This window comes from Wyeomyia smithii, chromosome 1 (assembly GCF_029784165.1).
Source record: "Wyeomyia smithii strain HCP4-BCI-WySm-NY-G18 chromosome 1, ASM2978416v1, whole genome shotgun sequence".
NCBI lineage: Eukaryota > Metazoa > Arthropoda > Insecta > Diptera > Culicidae > Wyeomyia > Wyeomyia smithii.
Window position 1 is genome coordinate 128,040,086 of NC_073694.1, and position 17,334 is coordinate 128,057,419.

General features: G+C 40.1%; 2 protein-coding genes across 2 annotated transcripts; one reads left to right on the forward strand and one right to left on the reverse strand.

The window, feature by feature from the left end:
- Nucleotides 1-7,290: 7,290 nt before the first annotated feature.
- Nucleotides 7,291-8,322, reverse strand: LOC129717187 (uncharacterized protein K02A2.6-like). The gene has a single exon (XM_055667036.1). The coding sequence runs from the start codon at nt 8,320-8,322 to the stop codon at nt 7,291-7,293; it is 1,032 nt and encodes a 343-aa protein (XP_055523011.1).
- A 6,000-nt stretch (nt 8,323-14,322) lies between these two features.
- On the forward strand, nt 14,323-16,904 carry LOC129717188 (uncharacterized protein K02A2.6-like). The gene is made up of 2 exons (XM_055667037.1): nt 14,323-16,397; nt 16,469-16,904. Exons 1-2 carry the CDS (start codon nt 14,323-14,325, stop codon nt 16,902-16,904), a joined length of 2,511 nt encoding a protein of 836 aa, XP_055523012.1.
- Nucleotides 16,905-17,334: the final 430 nt, after the last annotated feature.

Consider the following 17,334-nt stretch of genomic DNA (forward strand, 5'->3'; position numbering starts at 1 on the left):
TCCATTCGGCCTCGCGTCCGTTATGCCTTTTGGCAGTATGCCTCGTATCCATTATGCCTCACATCCATTATGCTTCGCGTCTGTATGCCTAGCATACTATGCCTAACATCCATATGCCTAGCGTCCATATGCCTCGTGTCCCGTCCCCTCTCTGTCATCTCCTTTGTACTTTTTTGTAAACCAACACCCACTGATCCTTTAACATATCGTAAAACACGTTTCAGATATGTCCAGTGTTCTTCCGTTGGGCAGCACTGGAACTGACTGAAGTAGTTCACTGTGGCAGACAGATCCGGTCGAGTGGTCAACGTGACATACATCAAGCAACCAATTAACTCTCGATATGGTTTTGATGTACGATTCGACTCCACTTCCTTTTCCAGTCGCAGATGACTCTCCATTGGAACCGAACTTGGTTTGCAATCAGACATGTTGAATCGTTTCATCAAATCTTGTAGATACCTTTGCTGACTAATTCGCAAAATACGCCGCTTCACGTCACGCTCAATTTTTATTCTGAGGAAACTTGATGCATCACCTGAATCCACCATTTTAAACTCTTTCGACAGAGAGTTCTTCACAACTTTGATCTCTCGAAGATCATGCCCAAACAGCAAGATATCGTCAACATACAACAACAAGAACATCTTCTTTTGTTCATCACCTCGTACGTACAAACATTGATCACCAAGCGTTCTTTTGAAGACAAGTTGCAAAATAAAACGATGAAATTTTTCGTTCCAAGCTTTTAAGGCTTGCTTGAGACCATAAAGGGATTTATTAAGTCGACATACTAATCCATCACCGTGTACGAACCCCTCAGGTTGAGTCATAAATATTTCTGTGTTAAGGTCTCCATTAAGGAACGCTGTGCATACGTCCATTTGATGTATGTACATTCGCTCATAATTTGCAATGGCCAACATCATCCGCAATGTTTCCAACTTTGCAACCGGTGAATAGGTCTCCGTATAATCGAAACCATATCGCTGTGTAAAGCTACGCGCAACTAGCCGTGCTTTGTATCGGTCTGGTTCTTCACCTTCTCCGAGCTTAATCCGAAACACCCACTTACACGTAATAGCCTCCCGACCTTTCGAAAGCTTTGTCAGCGACCATGTGTTATTTTTCCGCAGTGAGTTCATCTCTTCTTCGACAGCTATTTTCCATTTCGGGTCTTTTTTTTAACTCTGCAATAGTGCATCGTAGATTATCAACATACTCCATGGCACCAAGAGCGAAACCAGCGAAAGTCATATCGTAATGTTTTTGCCATATTGGTGGCTTAACCAATTATATATATATATATATGGCAATTAACCCAATTTTGTATAATAATAGCCGAGCGTGTAAAGATATGTTGCTTGTCAGTGTGTAGGAATTTTGTTTTGATTTTTGTTGTTGTGGCAAGCAACATACTCGCCACTGCACGTTTAATTTTACTTCGTTGTTTTCTCGTTAGATTTTATTTAGAAGTTTATGTTAGGTGTTTTAGAATTTAAGTTCTAAATTATCGGTGTGAAATGTATCGCGTGTGCAACGAAATTAGGTTCCGTTTCTCCTCCCGGGGCAGAAAAAAGGCGAATCATAACCGGCGAAGGTGATGGCTAAAAAACGTCAAGCGGTTTCCCGCATAATCAAAAACCATTGCTGAAGCGGTAAGGATTTTAACTGTACTTAATGAAGTATGGTAACTGTTCGTGATAATGTCTTTCGTCAGTTATTACTGTACTAAACTGAATGACTTAAACTATTTATATTCAGTATCCCCAAATAGGATAGTGAGCACTGTTTGTCCACCACGAAAAACGAAGAGATATCTTCCAGTAAACGCTGTAGTCGCAGGTTTTTGTCAAACTATAATGAAAGGTAATCAAATTGGTCACAAATCTTTCGGCTTTAGTATTTATACAATCTTTTTTTCTATCCAGTATCTCCGAGCAGAACGATGTTGAAGTCCACATTGCACGACGACAAATGCAAAACAGCGCCCCTCGCAGCCTGGAAGAATACAAATATGACCAGTCACAAAAAGAAATGTGCAAGATGGCTGGCAAGTGATGATATCTGCAGCTGAAAAACAAAAACATGATTTTGCAAAAAATAAAGAAATCGCCACTAACAATCTTTTTTTTTTTTTTAATAGGGGGGGAATGTTTGTAATGATTTATTTATGTACTAATATCTATTCAGAATTAATATTGTGTGTTCTGCCACAAATGGTGACATTTCAACACTATTATATATTTGTACACTTTTTTATATTATTGAATGTTATTAGCTTTCGCAGTTAAGTTAATGTAATTGTAGAAAAAATTATTAAACCTACTTGTCAAGAAAACAAAAAGGAATAAAACAAAACTTAAAATAAACTTAAAACTATCTTACTGACTATAAAGTGAGCTAATCGTTGCAATTGAGGATTGCAACAATTTTTGTCGGAATTTGCAGATAATTTGGCTTGACATATTTTCTCATGTTTCTACATTAGTGAGCCTATGTAGCTCGTTCGTGCTAAACCAGGGAGGACGCTTCAAAATCATTTTCAAAAGTTTATTCTGAATCCTTTGAAGTGTCTTCTTCCTGGTTGTACAACAACTTGTCCAGATGGGAACTGCATATAACATTGCTGGCCTAAAAATTTGTTTGTAAATTAACAGTTTATTCTTGAGACAAAGTTAGAATTCCTGTTGATAAGAGGATATAAACATTTGATATACTTATTGTACTTTGACTGGATATTTTCAATGTGCTCCTTGAAAGTAAGATTCTTATAATAAATTAGTCCTAAGTATATAACTTGATCAGACCAATTTAAGACCACACCGTTCATCTTAATAACGTGGTTATGGGTGGGTTCGAGAAATGAAACTCTTGGCTTATGAGGAAAAATAATTAACTGTGTTTTAGAAGCATTAGGGGAAATCTTCCATTTCTGCAAGTATGAAGAAAATATATCTAAACTTTTTTGTAGACGACTACATATAACACGAAGGCTTTTTCCTTTTGCGGAAATGCTTGTATCGTCACAAAACAGAGATTTCTCACAGCCTGGTGGTAAATCAGGAAGATCAGAAGTAAAAATGTTATATAAGATTGGGCCCAAGATACTCCCTGAGGCACACCAGCTCTAACAGGCAATCTATTAGATTTACCATTTAGAAAGTTAACCTGAAGAGTGCGGTCAGTTGAATAACTTTGTATCATTTTTGTAAGGTAAAGCGGAAAACTGAAATTTGACATTTTAGCTATTAAACCTTTATGCCAAACACTGTCGAATGCCTTTTCTATATCTAGTAGAGCTGCTCCAGTCGAATAGCCTTCAGATTTATTAGTTCGAATCATATTTGTTACTCTAAGTTACTGATGAGTAGTGGAATGCCCATGGCGAAAACCAAACTGCTCATTTGCAAAAATTGAGTTCTCATTAATATGTGTTATCATTCTATTGAGGATTATTCTTTCAAAAAGTTTACTAATAGAGGAAAGTAAACTAATTGGTCGATAACTTGATGCTTCAGCTAGATTCTTTTCGGGTTTTAAAATTGGAGTGACTTTGGCATTTTTCCATTTCGTAGGAAAATGTGCTAGTGCAAAGCATCTGTTAAAATTTTTTACCAAGAAATTTAAAGAGTTTTCGGGAAGTCTTTTGATGAGGATATAGAAATACCCATCATCTCCTGGTGCTTTCATGTTTTTGAATTTTTTGAGAATAGTTCGCACCTCATTCAAGTTTGTTTCCAATACCTCTTCAGAAAGAAATTCTTGGGTGGTGATCTGATCATACTTTTGGTTTATTTCATTTTCAATAGAACTTACTACGTTCAAATTGGAGTTATGAACACTCAAACTGCTGAGCAAGTCTTTGAGATTTTTGTTCATTCGTTAGAAAAATGCAATCACCGTCTTTAAGGACTGGAATTGGCTTCGAAGGTTTCTTAAGAACCTTCGAAAGCTTCCAGAAAGGTTTTGAATAAGGTTTTAGTTGTTCAACTTCTCTCATGAAATTCTCATTTTGCAAGAGAGTGAATCTATGTTTAATTTCCTTTTGTAATTCTTGAAAAATAATTTTCAAAGCAGGATCACGAGATCTTTGGTATTGACGTCTCCGTATGTTCTTCAAACGTATAAGAAGTTGAAGTTCACTGTCAATATTTGGTGCATTAAATTTCACTCGAGCCTTAGAAACTGATAAATTCCGGGCATTGAGTATTAAGCTGCTAAAATTACCTAATGCTCTGTCAATGTCAGCACTATTTTGTAAAATGAGATCATCATTCAAATTTTCTTCGATCGTAGAACGATATCTATCCCAATTAGTCTTGTGATAATTTAACACAGATCTAGTGGGATTTAAAATAGTTTCATGGGAAATAGAAAATGTTATGGGAAGATGATCAGAATCAAAGTCAGCATGAGTTAATAAATCACTGCATGAATGACTTTGATTTGTTAGTACCAAATCAATTGTAGATGGATTCCTAATAGAAGAATAACATGTCGGAGCATTTGGAAATAAAACTGAATAAAATCCAGCCGAGCAATCATTAAACAATATTTTTCCATTGGAATTGCTTTGAGCATTATTCCAAGATCGATGTTTCGCATTAAAATCACCGATGATTAAAAATTTAGATTTATTTCTTGTGAGTTTTTGCAAATCTCCCTTGAAATAATTGTTTCGCTCACCAGTGCATTGAAAAGGCAAATACACTGCGGCTATAAATAAAATGCCAATACTTGTTTCAATTTCAATTCCCAAACTCTCGATAACTTTGGTTTCAAGATGGGGTAAAACACGATGTTTTATTCGACGGTGGATAACTATTGCAACTCCACCACCGGCAACATCAATTCTATCAAACCTATGAACCATGTAATTTGGGTTCTTTTTTAGTTTAATATTTGGCTTTAAAAGCGTTTCAGTCACAACTGCAATATGCACATCGTGGACTGTTAAAAAATTGAAAAATTCATCTTCTTTCGCTTTTAAAGAGCGAGCATTCCAATTTAGAAAATTTACAGCATTATTTAAAATCATTGCTGAATTTCAATTTCATAACAATATTAGTTGTAAATTTTATACCTTCTTGAACAGCCTCGTACATCGAGTTACAGTTCAACAAAACGGACATTAGCTGCAGCATGGATTGTTGTAGGTATTCAATCTTTTCTGGAGTTGGACTACCTAAATCAATACTGGCTGACTTTTCAGCACCAAACACGAATGGTTTGTTACTGTTTGAATTTGAAATATTACCTGTAAGGACACTGGCATATGAACAGCCTGGTGTTGCCTGAACAGGATTTTTTGTCTGAAATTTGTTATCTGAATTTAAATTATTACCTACAGGCACACCTGCTAATGAAAGTGCTGGTGATGCCTGAACAGTATTTTTTTTTGTTCATCTATAATTTATTTGACACGGCACAAATACAATTTAATGTTTAACGGCGCCAATTATATCTGGTAGCTTACTTTCTAAAGTATCTTAATAACTAAAAGCAAATTTTTTATCCTCGCTGCCGACTACGAGCTGAAACTAAATGTAACTTAAAGCTATAATATTTTGCATTAAAAGCACTGGTTTACTGTATGATGGTTTTCATTGCCATAGGTAAGCACATGTTCCGCTGCTGGGCCAAGATATTACGGACTGGCATATTGGGTTGTCTCCCTCGGGGCCTGAGAGTATCGTGCGGGTCTAGTTGCTGTTTCCGGATCCGGGGTCTTAACGTGTTCTTGTCGTTTGGTTGGATGTAGGCGGAAGGGAATAGGATTAAACTGGGGCGTGGATGGATTTCGGGAAAACGTATATAAGGGACATGTAGGATAGGTCACGGCTCGCCAATACATCACGAACAGGAACAGCTGACTGCCTACCTTCGGCCTGCAGGGAAGCTATTAATTTAGACCTGGCGTCACGGTGTACAGGGCATGACCAAACAACGTGCTTATTTTAAATTATTTAAATAATTTAAATAATTTTTAAAAATTATATGATTATGATTTTAAATAATTTTTAAATAAAAAAATTATGATTTTAAATAATTTTCTAAATTGGAATGCTCGCTCTTTAAAAGCGAAAGAAGATGAATTTTTCAATTTTTTAACAGTCCACGATGTGCATATTGCAGTTGTGACTGAAACGCTTTCAAAGCCAAATATTAAACTAGAAAAGAACCCAAATTACATGGTTCATAGGTTTGATAGAATTGATGTTGCCGGTGGTGGAGTTGCAATAGTTATCCACCGTCGAATAAAACATCGTGTTTTACCCCATCTTGAAACCAAAGTTATCGAGAGTTTGGGAATTGAAATTGAAACAAGTATTGGCATTTTATTTATAGCCGCAGTGTATTTGCCTTTTCAATGCACTGGTGAGCGAAAAAATTATTTCAAGGGAGATTTGCAAAAACTCACAAGAAATAAATCTAAATTTTTAATCATCGGTGATTTTAATGCGAAACATCGATTCTGGAATAATGCTCAAAGCAATTCCAATGGAAAAATATTGTTTAATGATTGCTCGGCTGGATTTTATTCAGTTTTATTTCCAAATGCTCCGACATGTTATTCTTCTATTAATTAAAATTAAAATCGGCTCGTTTTGACCAAACAAAGTCCGGTGAAAGGTTGGCTGTAATAACGATGTATTCCGAAGAGTCCTATAAGGTACGCGAAAGTTCATCTTTTCAAGTAGTTTGGGGGCATCAATTGCACCGTACAAAATTTTCGCCACGAACAAAATTTGTTGCAGTTTCCTTCGTTGTTCCAGTGTATCGAGAGCCAGTAGTCGGCATCTGTCAGGATAGGGTGGCAAACTATCGGGATTCCTCCAAGGCAGATTTCGCAGTGCAAGACGAATGAACCGCTTCTGGATACGTTCGATTCTAAGGCTCCACGAAAGTTGATGCGGTTGCCACACGATTGACGCATTCTCTAGAATTGGGCGGACGAGAGCACAATACAATGACTTCCAGCAGTGTGGGTCCGAGAAGTCCTTGGCAATCTTAGACAGGAAACCTAACTGCCGCGTTGCTTTGGAAATGATCGCTGTTCGGTGTGAGTCAAAACTCATTCATATCATGATCATACCACTTTTCCACAAGAATCGGAAGCATCAAGACGTAACCTAATTTCAGCAGAAGAACAATGTAAAATTGAAGCACGAAGCACGATTCACAAACCAAAAAATAACTGCAGAAGAATCTTTATTTGCAGTGAAGAATTAAGAAAAGAAAAGAAAAATCTTCAAAGTAAACGGTATACAACATTTATTTCAAAGTCTATAATTTTCCAAGGCTGCCGTCCACCGCGTGTGCATATTCGGATAAGTAGGAGGGAAGTCGTCTCTCCCGCTTCGGTCGTTCATAAGATGCACCACTATCAGCAGGGTTTCCGGGAAATGATGATTCTTCAGGGACCTTAGTCGGCGTCGTGCTTCGCCACAACCGGACTTTCTTGGTTTGTGATACGTGGCGTTTGAGCTGTTGGCCATCTGCATCACAAAGGACCAAGCTGCCGTTGTGTTCTCGCATCACGGTAAAGCGCTTTGTACCGAATCTACTGTCACCTTCACCTCTAGATGAACGCTCCACGATAACGGTGTCTCCGGGTATAACCTTGCTCTCTTTGGCTCTGCGGCGAATATCCTCTCGTTTTTTTGAAAGCAATTTCGCCTCACGATCTCGCGCATCCAGTAGCTTTTCATCGTGCTCGGATTTACTGTAGTTTAAAAGTGGTAGCCCTCGCCTAATCTTGCGTCCGGTTAATACTTCTTCTGGAGGCAGTTTGGTAATACTATGATCCGCCGCGTTGCACGACTGCACTGCGGCTTGTAATTCTTTTTGATAATTTGCCCCCGTTAAAATCGCGGCTGACATTGCCTTATTTATCACCTTCATAAAGCCTTCTACCAAACCGTTTTGCTGGGGATAGAAGGGTGTCGAGAATATCGTTTGGATTCCACGCTCAGAGCAATACTTGGCATAATCTTCGCCATTAAATGGTGGTCCATTATCGGACTTAATTGCTTTTGGGAATCCCTCTCTCTCAAAAGCCGTATCCAACACAGCCTTTGTATACTCAAACTTGGTAGATTTGACCGATCGCGCTATAGCGTACCTTGATCCAAGGAAGATTATAACGAGAATCGATATTCCCCCCAGCTTCAGGTAAGGTCCGTTGAAGTCGAGGGCGACAGTTTCCCATACCCCTTTCGGGGCAAATGCTCTTTGCATGGGAGGTCGTCTCTCCGGTCGTCCATTCACGGAACAAATGGCACAAGATTTAACCCATTTTTCCACATCAGTAGGCATTCTAGGCCACCATACGCGTCGACGAAGAATGCTCTTCATTTTGGCTTCAAGTGGGTGTCCTACGTGGGCTATCTCCAAAGTTTTTTCACGGAGTGCTAGAGGAATAACAGCGCATCCACTTTTTAATAAAATTTTCCCATTAAATAATAGATCACAGGCTACAGATTTAAAATTCATCAAACTTTTTGGCCAAGTTTGCGTATCTAGGGCACGAACTACCTGTACTATAGTATCGTTCCGTTCTGAATATCTATGGATTTCTTCCTCAGTATCCAGGTGACAGACTTATTGGGCTTATTTCTTCGTTAAATGCCTCATCATTACCGCAATAGAGTCGCGATGAAGGGTCCGCTATATTATCATGCCCTCTGATATACTCGATATCGTAGTCATACGGACTAAGACGTAGAGCCCAGCCGTCAGCTCTCGTTAAAGCCCGTTTGGATTCCTCGCGGGATCTATTCAAAATAAACGCCATCCCTTGAGCATCTGTACGCAAAATAAAGTGTCTCCCCAACGAAAAGTAGGAGAAATGATCCACTGCCCACACTGCGCTCAACGCCTCTCTCTGATTCTGAGCGTATCTTCTTTCCGTTGCAGTCAGCGACTTCGAGGCAAAACTTATTATTCGTGATGTTCCTTGGTCGTTACTCTGGATCAATACGGCGCCCAATGCGTTTGGCGATGCATCTGTGTATAACACAGTTTTATCTGACTCCGAGAAGAATCCTAAGGATATCGTTGAATCGATAATGCGTTGCTTTATGAGTTCGAAGGCTTTTTCCTGCTCCTTGCCCCAGCTCCATCTCAGCGCGGTTGCTACCGACCACAAAGGAGCGGATATGTTTGCAAAATCCTTTATGTATGGACTTACGAATGATGCTAGTCCGAGAAAACTACGAAGTTCTGATGAGGTAGACGGATGACGAAATCTCTGAATATCTTTCACTTTTGAGGCTTCAATGTTAAAGCCTTTTTCGCTTAGTTCATGACCTAGAAAGTCAACACGCGTCTGGTCGAACTCACATTTAGATGTATTGAGAGTAAGATTATTAGATCGTAAAATTTGAAGGACCTGAGCAACTATCTTTCTCAGCTCTTCAATAGTTTCTGCAAATAACAATATGTCATCGATATATACGATTTTGTTCTTTACGTCCTTCAAAATTCGCGTCATCTCACGCTGAAATATTTCTGGCGCACAGTTGACGCCGAACATCAAGCGAGTGAAACGATACATTCCGTTTTCGGTTATAAACGTGGTGAGTTCTCGCGAGTCTTCACTTAACTCAAGGTGGTAGAATGCATCCGACAGATCGAGCTTAGTGAAATATTTTGCACCATGCAATTTCACCTTCATTTCGTCGATAATAGGTAAACGGAAATATTCTCGCTTAATGGCTTTATTTGGCGCTCTCATGTTCACCACCAAGCGAAAATCGCCTTTCCCCTTCGGGACGGCGGACATGCCACTAATCCATTGTGAAGCAGTAGTGACCCTTTCGATAATACCCCTGGCTTCCATTTGTTCCAGTCGTCGGCGAGCTCCATCGCGATAAGCGGCGGGAATATTATAGTACGCATTAAGAACAGGTGGCACGGTGTCGTCGACGCTAAATTTAATTTTTACGCCGGGCATTTTCGGAAATATGGAAGATTCTTCGCAAGCATTTACCATTTTCCCTACTTTCAACAGGCCCATATCACTAGCTGTGGCTCTACCTAGCAAAGATTTCTTACCCTCCTTCACGACTAGGAAATCCACCGTGACTATTGGTTTAGTAAGTCCAACCGCCTCAACTGTAGCTCTGAATCTACATTCTACCAACATGGGTATATTTGATGCATAGGATCGAAGACTGGTACTCTGTGGTATTTTGTTCTGAACGAGTGTAGCTTTTCCCATTTCACAATCCTTGCTTTACTTTATCCAATCCGCACCTCCTACAACATTTACATCAGCTCTTGAATCAATCAGAAATCTGATTGGAGCTGACGAGCCAATGCGACAATCTATCTGCACATCGTGTAAAGATAAAGTGTTAACATGCTATAACGAGAAAAGTAATTAAAGCGACAGGTAAGAATTTTGTTCGATATATTTTTATTTATAGGTTTTTTCTCCATTTTTACCTATTCTCGATTCTCATCTACAGCGGATTCAGCAATATCTTCCTTCACCGTGCGGACTCTATCCACTCGGCATGCAGCTGCGAAGTGCCCGCGTTGACCACAAGAATTGCAATTTTTTCTAAGTGCTGGACATTCTCTACCAGCGTGGGATGGTCGAAAACATCTCGAGCATCTATAACGACGACTCACACTTCCCCTTGGCTGATATGCTGACATCCTGTAGGGTTGGAATCTTTTCGCTGGATTACTGGTTGTGGGCTGAGCAACTAACCCGCGCTTATGCTGACCTTCAGTGCCTCGAAAACTGCTGCTACTGCTCACCAGAAGCGTGCTCGGTTCCTCTCGGGGGATGGTAATTTCCGCCTGAAACGCCTCGGCGCGTGTTGCTGCTTGAACGATTGTGCTGGAATCGTGATTGTATGTTCGTGTCGCTTTCTTCAGTTCCTGGTTGCGAAGGCCTTTCAGAAGTTGATTCCTCACGAAACGGTCTTGATCCGCCGGACTGTAGCAACAGAGGAGTACTTTTTCCGTGAGACGAGCGTGAAATTTTACGGCCGATTCATCCTCTTCTTGGTACATTTTTGAGAAATCTTCGTGCTCTGCTGCAGGATCTGTCATGGCCTTCAGGTACTTGTCGATGTTATCCACAAACTTCACATAATAATTTTCATCCTCTACGCTCGGTCGTAGTTTTGCAGCTCTTATAATGCTCTTGAGTGTAGGGATTATAGTGTATAAGAAACAAGTCACGTGTGAATAGAAGAGGGGCAAACACCGCATTAAACATTTAGCGTGTAAATACAAAGACGCAGCGATCAAAAGCAAAACGCAAGATTAAAAAAAAAATATGACTGTCGAAAAACGAAAGGACTCGGTCCTAGATAGTGAACCTATAGATATGAGAAATGACAAGACACTCACCGTTAAGGCAACTGTCAACATCAAAACGGATAACGGCAATGCAAAATTATACAGATCGCCCGTTTTGATGTTGACAGTTGCCTTAACGGTGAGTGTCTCGGCGTCTCTCTGGTGTATAGGCTGACTAGTCCTAGACGAGAGAATAATCGGTTGAATGAGAGTCTGTGAGTTGAGTGAGAGAGAACGGGTAAAGCGAGCTAATAAGGTGGTGCGGGACCCACAGCACATGAAGAGAGAGAGAGAGAAGAGTAAGAATGAAGCGCAGCTTTATTTTACTTGAGGCTGGAAAATAGAGCGAATGAAAAACAGAGATCATTCAGTTGACGATATTCGGCAGCAACGGACGCGATATAGAGAGCCATCGGAAAAAGCGTCACGACAAATATGGCGCAGTTGGAGAACCCAACGCTCCTGTTAGGTAGGTATTATACCCCGCTCTAAAGGTTTCACGAACTTGAAATTGTGTAACGACTGTGTAAATAAATTACGCGTTGTTGATTATAATTAATGGGAGGGAAATATGCCCCATAAACACGCAGCAGAAAAGCATGCCAAAAAAAAAGAAAATGGCCCCGTTGATAGTACTACAGTGAACAAAATTAAATTGTCATGCAAAAAAAGATAGTAAAAGGAATATGAGAAGACGGATTCTAAGATGCATTTAGGTTAGTAGGCTATTGAATTAATGAAAAAAAGTATGCGCGATATAGAAAAAAAAAGAAAAAGAAAAAATGCCGCTATCGTGTTTCTGAGAAAAAAAAAATAGAAAACCATGAGCGATGTGTGGAAAAAAATGGCGTACAGTGTTATTAAAAAAAAAAAAAAGGAACAAAACTCATTTGTTTATGGAATTGTACCTGATCGACATATTTAACGTTTGATATTTTTTAATGTTACAGAAAATGTAAGAAAAAAAACGAAAAATTGGATACGGTCCTAAAAGAGCTTGCTGAGTTAAAGTCTAGCAACGTAAAGTTGAATAATGAATTGTGTAAAGCACGTGAAACAATTTTATCGCTTCAAACAAGTTTGAATACACCAAGAAGCATAAGCAGCGAGATAAATAGTGTAGATTTCATAGACGATGTTGGCCCAACCAGTACACAGTGGCAAGGTACCAAGGGCAGTGCAGAAATGACACGATTCATGTCGTCGGTGAATCAGATGTCTGTTTCCGCGATTACCGTTCCAGAATGCAAGCCGTCCTGCGACGGTGATGTAATCGGTAGGCACGATTTCGAAATATGGAAAGATTTATTGATAGATACAATGAAATTAGCGGCAGTCGTTGATGAAGCCACTCAGTTTACTGTGTTTAAAGTTAAAGCAGGCCAACGGCTCCTGGACATATTCAGGAATACAAAGTCGACTCCAGACGCACCGAATCAGGATACGCATCCTTTTTCAAACGCTTTATGGCGCTTAAAAACATATTTCGGATCAGGCTCGGACGTAATGCTTCAGCGTCGGAAGCTAAACCTTATGAACCAGAAACCTGAGGAAACGGACCTTGCGTTTCTCATGCGAGTTGGAGCAACAGCGCGTTTGTGCGAGTTTAGCGAGAGTAAGGAACTTGAGGAAATTGTATCCTGTGTAGCAGAACATTCGAGATGTCGCGAAGTTCGCACGATGGCACTTAAAATGCTTAGCCGCAAAGGCTCTTTTGCAGAGCTTGTTGACAAAGTCCGAGAAATCGAAGCTATACGACTAAACGAAAAGTATTTTCGTATAAAACACAGCAACCAGGAGCCAACAACGGTAGCTCGTGTCACCGCGGTACCTACCAGAGAGAAAAATATCCAACGATCATTCGATGGTGGAAGATATGAAACTCTTTCAAATAATCGTAGAGGAGATTTCAGGTCGCGATTTGCAAGGACTCCGCGGACAGTTTGGAGAGACAGGCCGGAGACTACTGCAAGTCGCTGTTTCAGATGCAACGGTCTGTTCCATAAGGCGGAGGACTGCAAGGCAGTGAACATGGTTTGTTGGAATTGTGGACGTTTGGGTCACCTGCAAAGAGCTTGCAGGTCGTTCGTGAGATCTACAAATAGTCGAATGATAGAGGATCAGAAGCCACTGGTATCGGAGAAAACTGCAATGTTAGCTGCTGAGGGAGAAGAAACAGAAAAAGCTGTTATATCCGAAGATGTAAGTGACATTACCGATAAGTGACTCCAATTGATTTTTTTCTCTCTTTTTTCGTATTTCACTTTCAAAGTACATAGACTGAAAACATAGTTTAGTATTATTACCAGAATGGTACTGTTAATAAACATTTTTTTATAACAATGTTTTCATTCACGTATATACGAAAGAAAAGATTATCTGTGAATTAGGGTCTTACAAACCATTTACTTACTAGATTGCAGAGTTGGAAGTTCAACCGGTGGTTACAACAGAACAAATGGTCGTTGCAACAGTACAACTAGAAGAAGGTTTGATCCAGGCCAAGTTAGCGGGTTTATTATGCATTTTCTTAATTGATTCTGGCGCTCAAGTCAACACGTTGACAGAAAAAGTATTTACTCAATTACAAGGGAACAAATGCCACAGCAGCGGTTTGTATAATGTCAGAATGGAAGCAGATCGGCCTTTGAAAGCATATGCCTCAGCAGGTGAAATAGAAGTGGTATGCACTTTCGAAGCATTCCTTTTCATATCTGAGGATCGGCCCAATTTGTTAGAAAAGTTCTACGTGGTGAAAGAGGCACGTTCGTTACTAGGAAGGCCTACGGCAACAAGATATAGCATATTGCTATTGGGTTTACAAGTTCCAATCAACATAAACCAAAAATCTTGGAGATTGCATTCCGATACCCTAGAGATTTCGACCATCAGCTCAGAGGTCGTGTTTCCGAGATTTAATATACCTCCGGTCGAAATTAAGTATGATCAAACTAAACCTCCTTGTCGTAACGTTTTTGTGTGAATGTACCACTAGCCATGAAGCCACTCGTGGAGAGAAGGCTGCAACAGCTAGTTTCGGCTGGTATTATTGAACCAGTCACAAATTCAATGGACTCATCATTCTGTTCATCCATGTTGGTCATTCCGAAAGGAAAGGAGGATTTCAGGCTTGTGATAGATCTTCGTGGACCCAACCAGTACATCGTTAGAACTCCCTTTCCTATGCCAACCTTAGAGAAAATACTAGCAGAGTTAAACGGTGCAAAATGGTTTTCGACGATTGATTTGTCGAATGCGTTCTTCCATGTCGAATTACATGAGAATAGTCGACATCTGACTAATTTTTTCACCGAAGTAGGAATGTTCCGCTGCGTTAGATTGCCTTTCGGCCTATGCAATGCGCCAGATATTTTCCAAGAGGTGCTACAGAGGAAAATATTGGGAGATATTAAGAGTGTCCGAAACTATCTCGATGATATTATTGTATATGGCGAGACCAAAGACGAACACGATGCCAACTTGGCAGTAGTGATGGACCGCCTAAAAGAACATGGAGTCAAAATCAATCCATCTAAGTGCGTGTTTGGTAGCTCATCGGTAAAATTTTTAGGCTTCACAGTAGCAGCCGACGGATGGAAAATAGAAGATGATAAACTGAATGCAATTAAAAATTTTCGTCAACCATCTTATTGCTCTGAGGTGAAAAGTTTTTTGGGGTTGGTAACCTTCATAGACCGTTTTTTGATGAATCGAGCTTCTAGGACAAAGTTCCTTCGTGCGTTAGCCAGTTCCGAAAATTTTTACTGGACAGAAAATGAGGAGGCCGAGTTCAGGGACCTACAGAATAACGCTATCAATTCGATTAGAACCCTGGGTTATTACAGCCCGAAAGACAAAACAGAACTGTTCGTTGATGCTTCAGCAACAGGTTTGGGAGCAATCCTTGTGCAGTTCAATGCCCAAGAGATACCAAGAATAATAGCGTGTGCATCGAAAGCGCTAACCGCATCAGAGCAGAGGTATCCGCAAACTCATAGAGAAGCCCTGGCAGTCGTTTGGGGTGTTGAGCGGTTTACCTTTTATTTGATGAGTAGATTTTTCACTATCGGAACGGATGCTGCAGCAAACGAGTTCATATTCGGCTCAGGTCATCATATAGGAAAACGCGCGGTCTCTCGCGCCGAAGCATGGGCGCTTCGTCTGCAGCCATACGACTTTGTAGTGAGAAGAGTTACAGGAACAGAAAATGTAGCTGACTCTCTTTCAAGAATAATTAAATGTTCGCATAACGATGAACCTTTCGAGGAAGAGAACAGTAACCATTTACTATTCACTCTTGATGCAGGCTGCATGGATTTGACCTTAAGCGAAATTGAAACTCATGCAGAACAAGATGAAGAGATACAACAAATTTGTGAGGCATTGGATTGCGATGTTTGGCTCCCAAGCTTAAGTAAATACGAATGTCAGAAAAAGAGTCTTCATAAACTTGGATCGATGGTGTTTAAAGATGACAAGATCGTCTTACCCAAATCGCTACGTAAGAAAGCATTACTTTCTGCTCACGGAGGACATGTGGGTGAAGTTTCAATGAAAAGAATCATGCGAGAATTTTTTTGGTGGCCTCGCATTTCTAAAGATGCTGAACTGTTTGTAAAGAACTGTCGTACCTGCACAATGCTATCAAGAAAAAATCCACCTGTTCCGCTGTGTTCGCGGGAACTGCCGGAGAAACCATGGGAAATCCTACAGATAGACTTCCTATGCGTTCCAGGATTCGGCTCGGGAGAATTTTTAATAGTAGTAGATACGTACTCCCGCTTTCTTTCAGTCACCGAAATCAGACAAACAGATGCAGTCAGTACAAACGCGATTTTGTGCGACATTTTCAAACTCTGGGGCTGCCCTAGAATAATTCAGAGTGACAACGGACCGCCTTTCCAAAGTGCTAGTTTCTCTGAGTTTTGGGAGGACAAAGGCGTTCGGGTGCGAAAATCCATACCATTTAGTCCGCAGTCAAATGGGGCAGTGGAACGTCAAAACCAGGGAATCATAAAAGCCCTGGCCGCTTCTAAAATAGATGGAGTGAACTGGCGAATGGCACTACAGCAGTATGTGCATAGGCACAACACCCTTGTACCCCACTCCAGATTAACCGTGACACCGTTCGAGTTAATGGTAGGGTGGAAATTTCGAGGAACGTTTCCCAGCCTCTGGACATTCGAGTGGGAGACAGTGTACTATTATACACAAACCCAAAAACTAAGACAGATCCAATGTTTTCGGCTGAGCGTTTCACGGTGGTGGCGAGGCACGGGGCCAAGGTTGTCGTTATGAGTAGAAACGGAATCCAATATTCGCGCAACGTCCAAGACGTCAAAAGAGCACCCTTTGAAGAAGAAAGAGAAACTACGGTCAACCTTGATAGTCACGATATTACGGAAGAGCTACATTGCGAAATTGATATCGGAGAAAACCAGGCTCCCTTACCGCAAATATTAGAGCAGCCCATTCGAGACAACGATTATAATTGTATTGAACGAACATTACGTCGTCGAGAAGGCATTCGAAAGCCAGCACGGTACGACGATGAGTATGTTTATGGTGTTTTAAAGTAAGGTATCTATAAAACAAAACAAAACAAAAGAAAAACTGACAGACATACTATAGGAATAAATACATCCACTTTTGATAATGATTTGTCTATTATTTATCGTCGTTAATAATAAGAACATCATACCGTCCTTAAGAAATACTGTTAATACGTTAATACGCGAAAATACATACATAAGATATATGCATTCACAATTATATTCAAATTTAAACCAAAAAAAAGATATTATCAATCGAAGTATTGAAATATATAATGAGAGTAGAGAAGGAGAATATTGTAGGGATTATAGTGTATAAGAAACAAGTGACGTGTGAATAGAAGAGGGGCAAACACCCCATTAAACATTTAGCGTGTAAATACAAAAACGCAGCGATCAAAAGCAAAACGCAAGATTAAAAAAAAAATCTGACTGTCGAAAAACGGAAGGACTCGGT

Bases quoted from the DNA above. Each gene is read 5' to 3' on its own strand.
- LOC129717187 (XM_055667036.1), bottom strand. From the start codon at position 8,322: ATGCCTACTGATGTGGAAAAATGGGTTAAATCTTGTGCCATTTGTTCC.
- LOC129717188 (XM_055667037.1), top strand. From the start codon at position 14,323: ATGAAGCCACTCGTGGAGAGAAGGCTGCAACAGCTAGTTTCGGCTGGT. The intron at 16,398-16,468 runs GTATGTGCATAG...AGTTAATGGTAG, and splicing joins TGGCGAATGGCACTACAGCA to GGTGGAAATTTCGAGGAACG.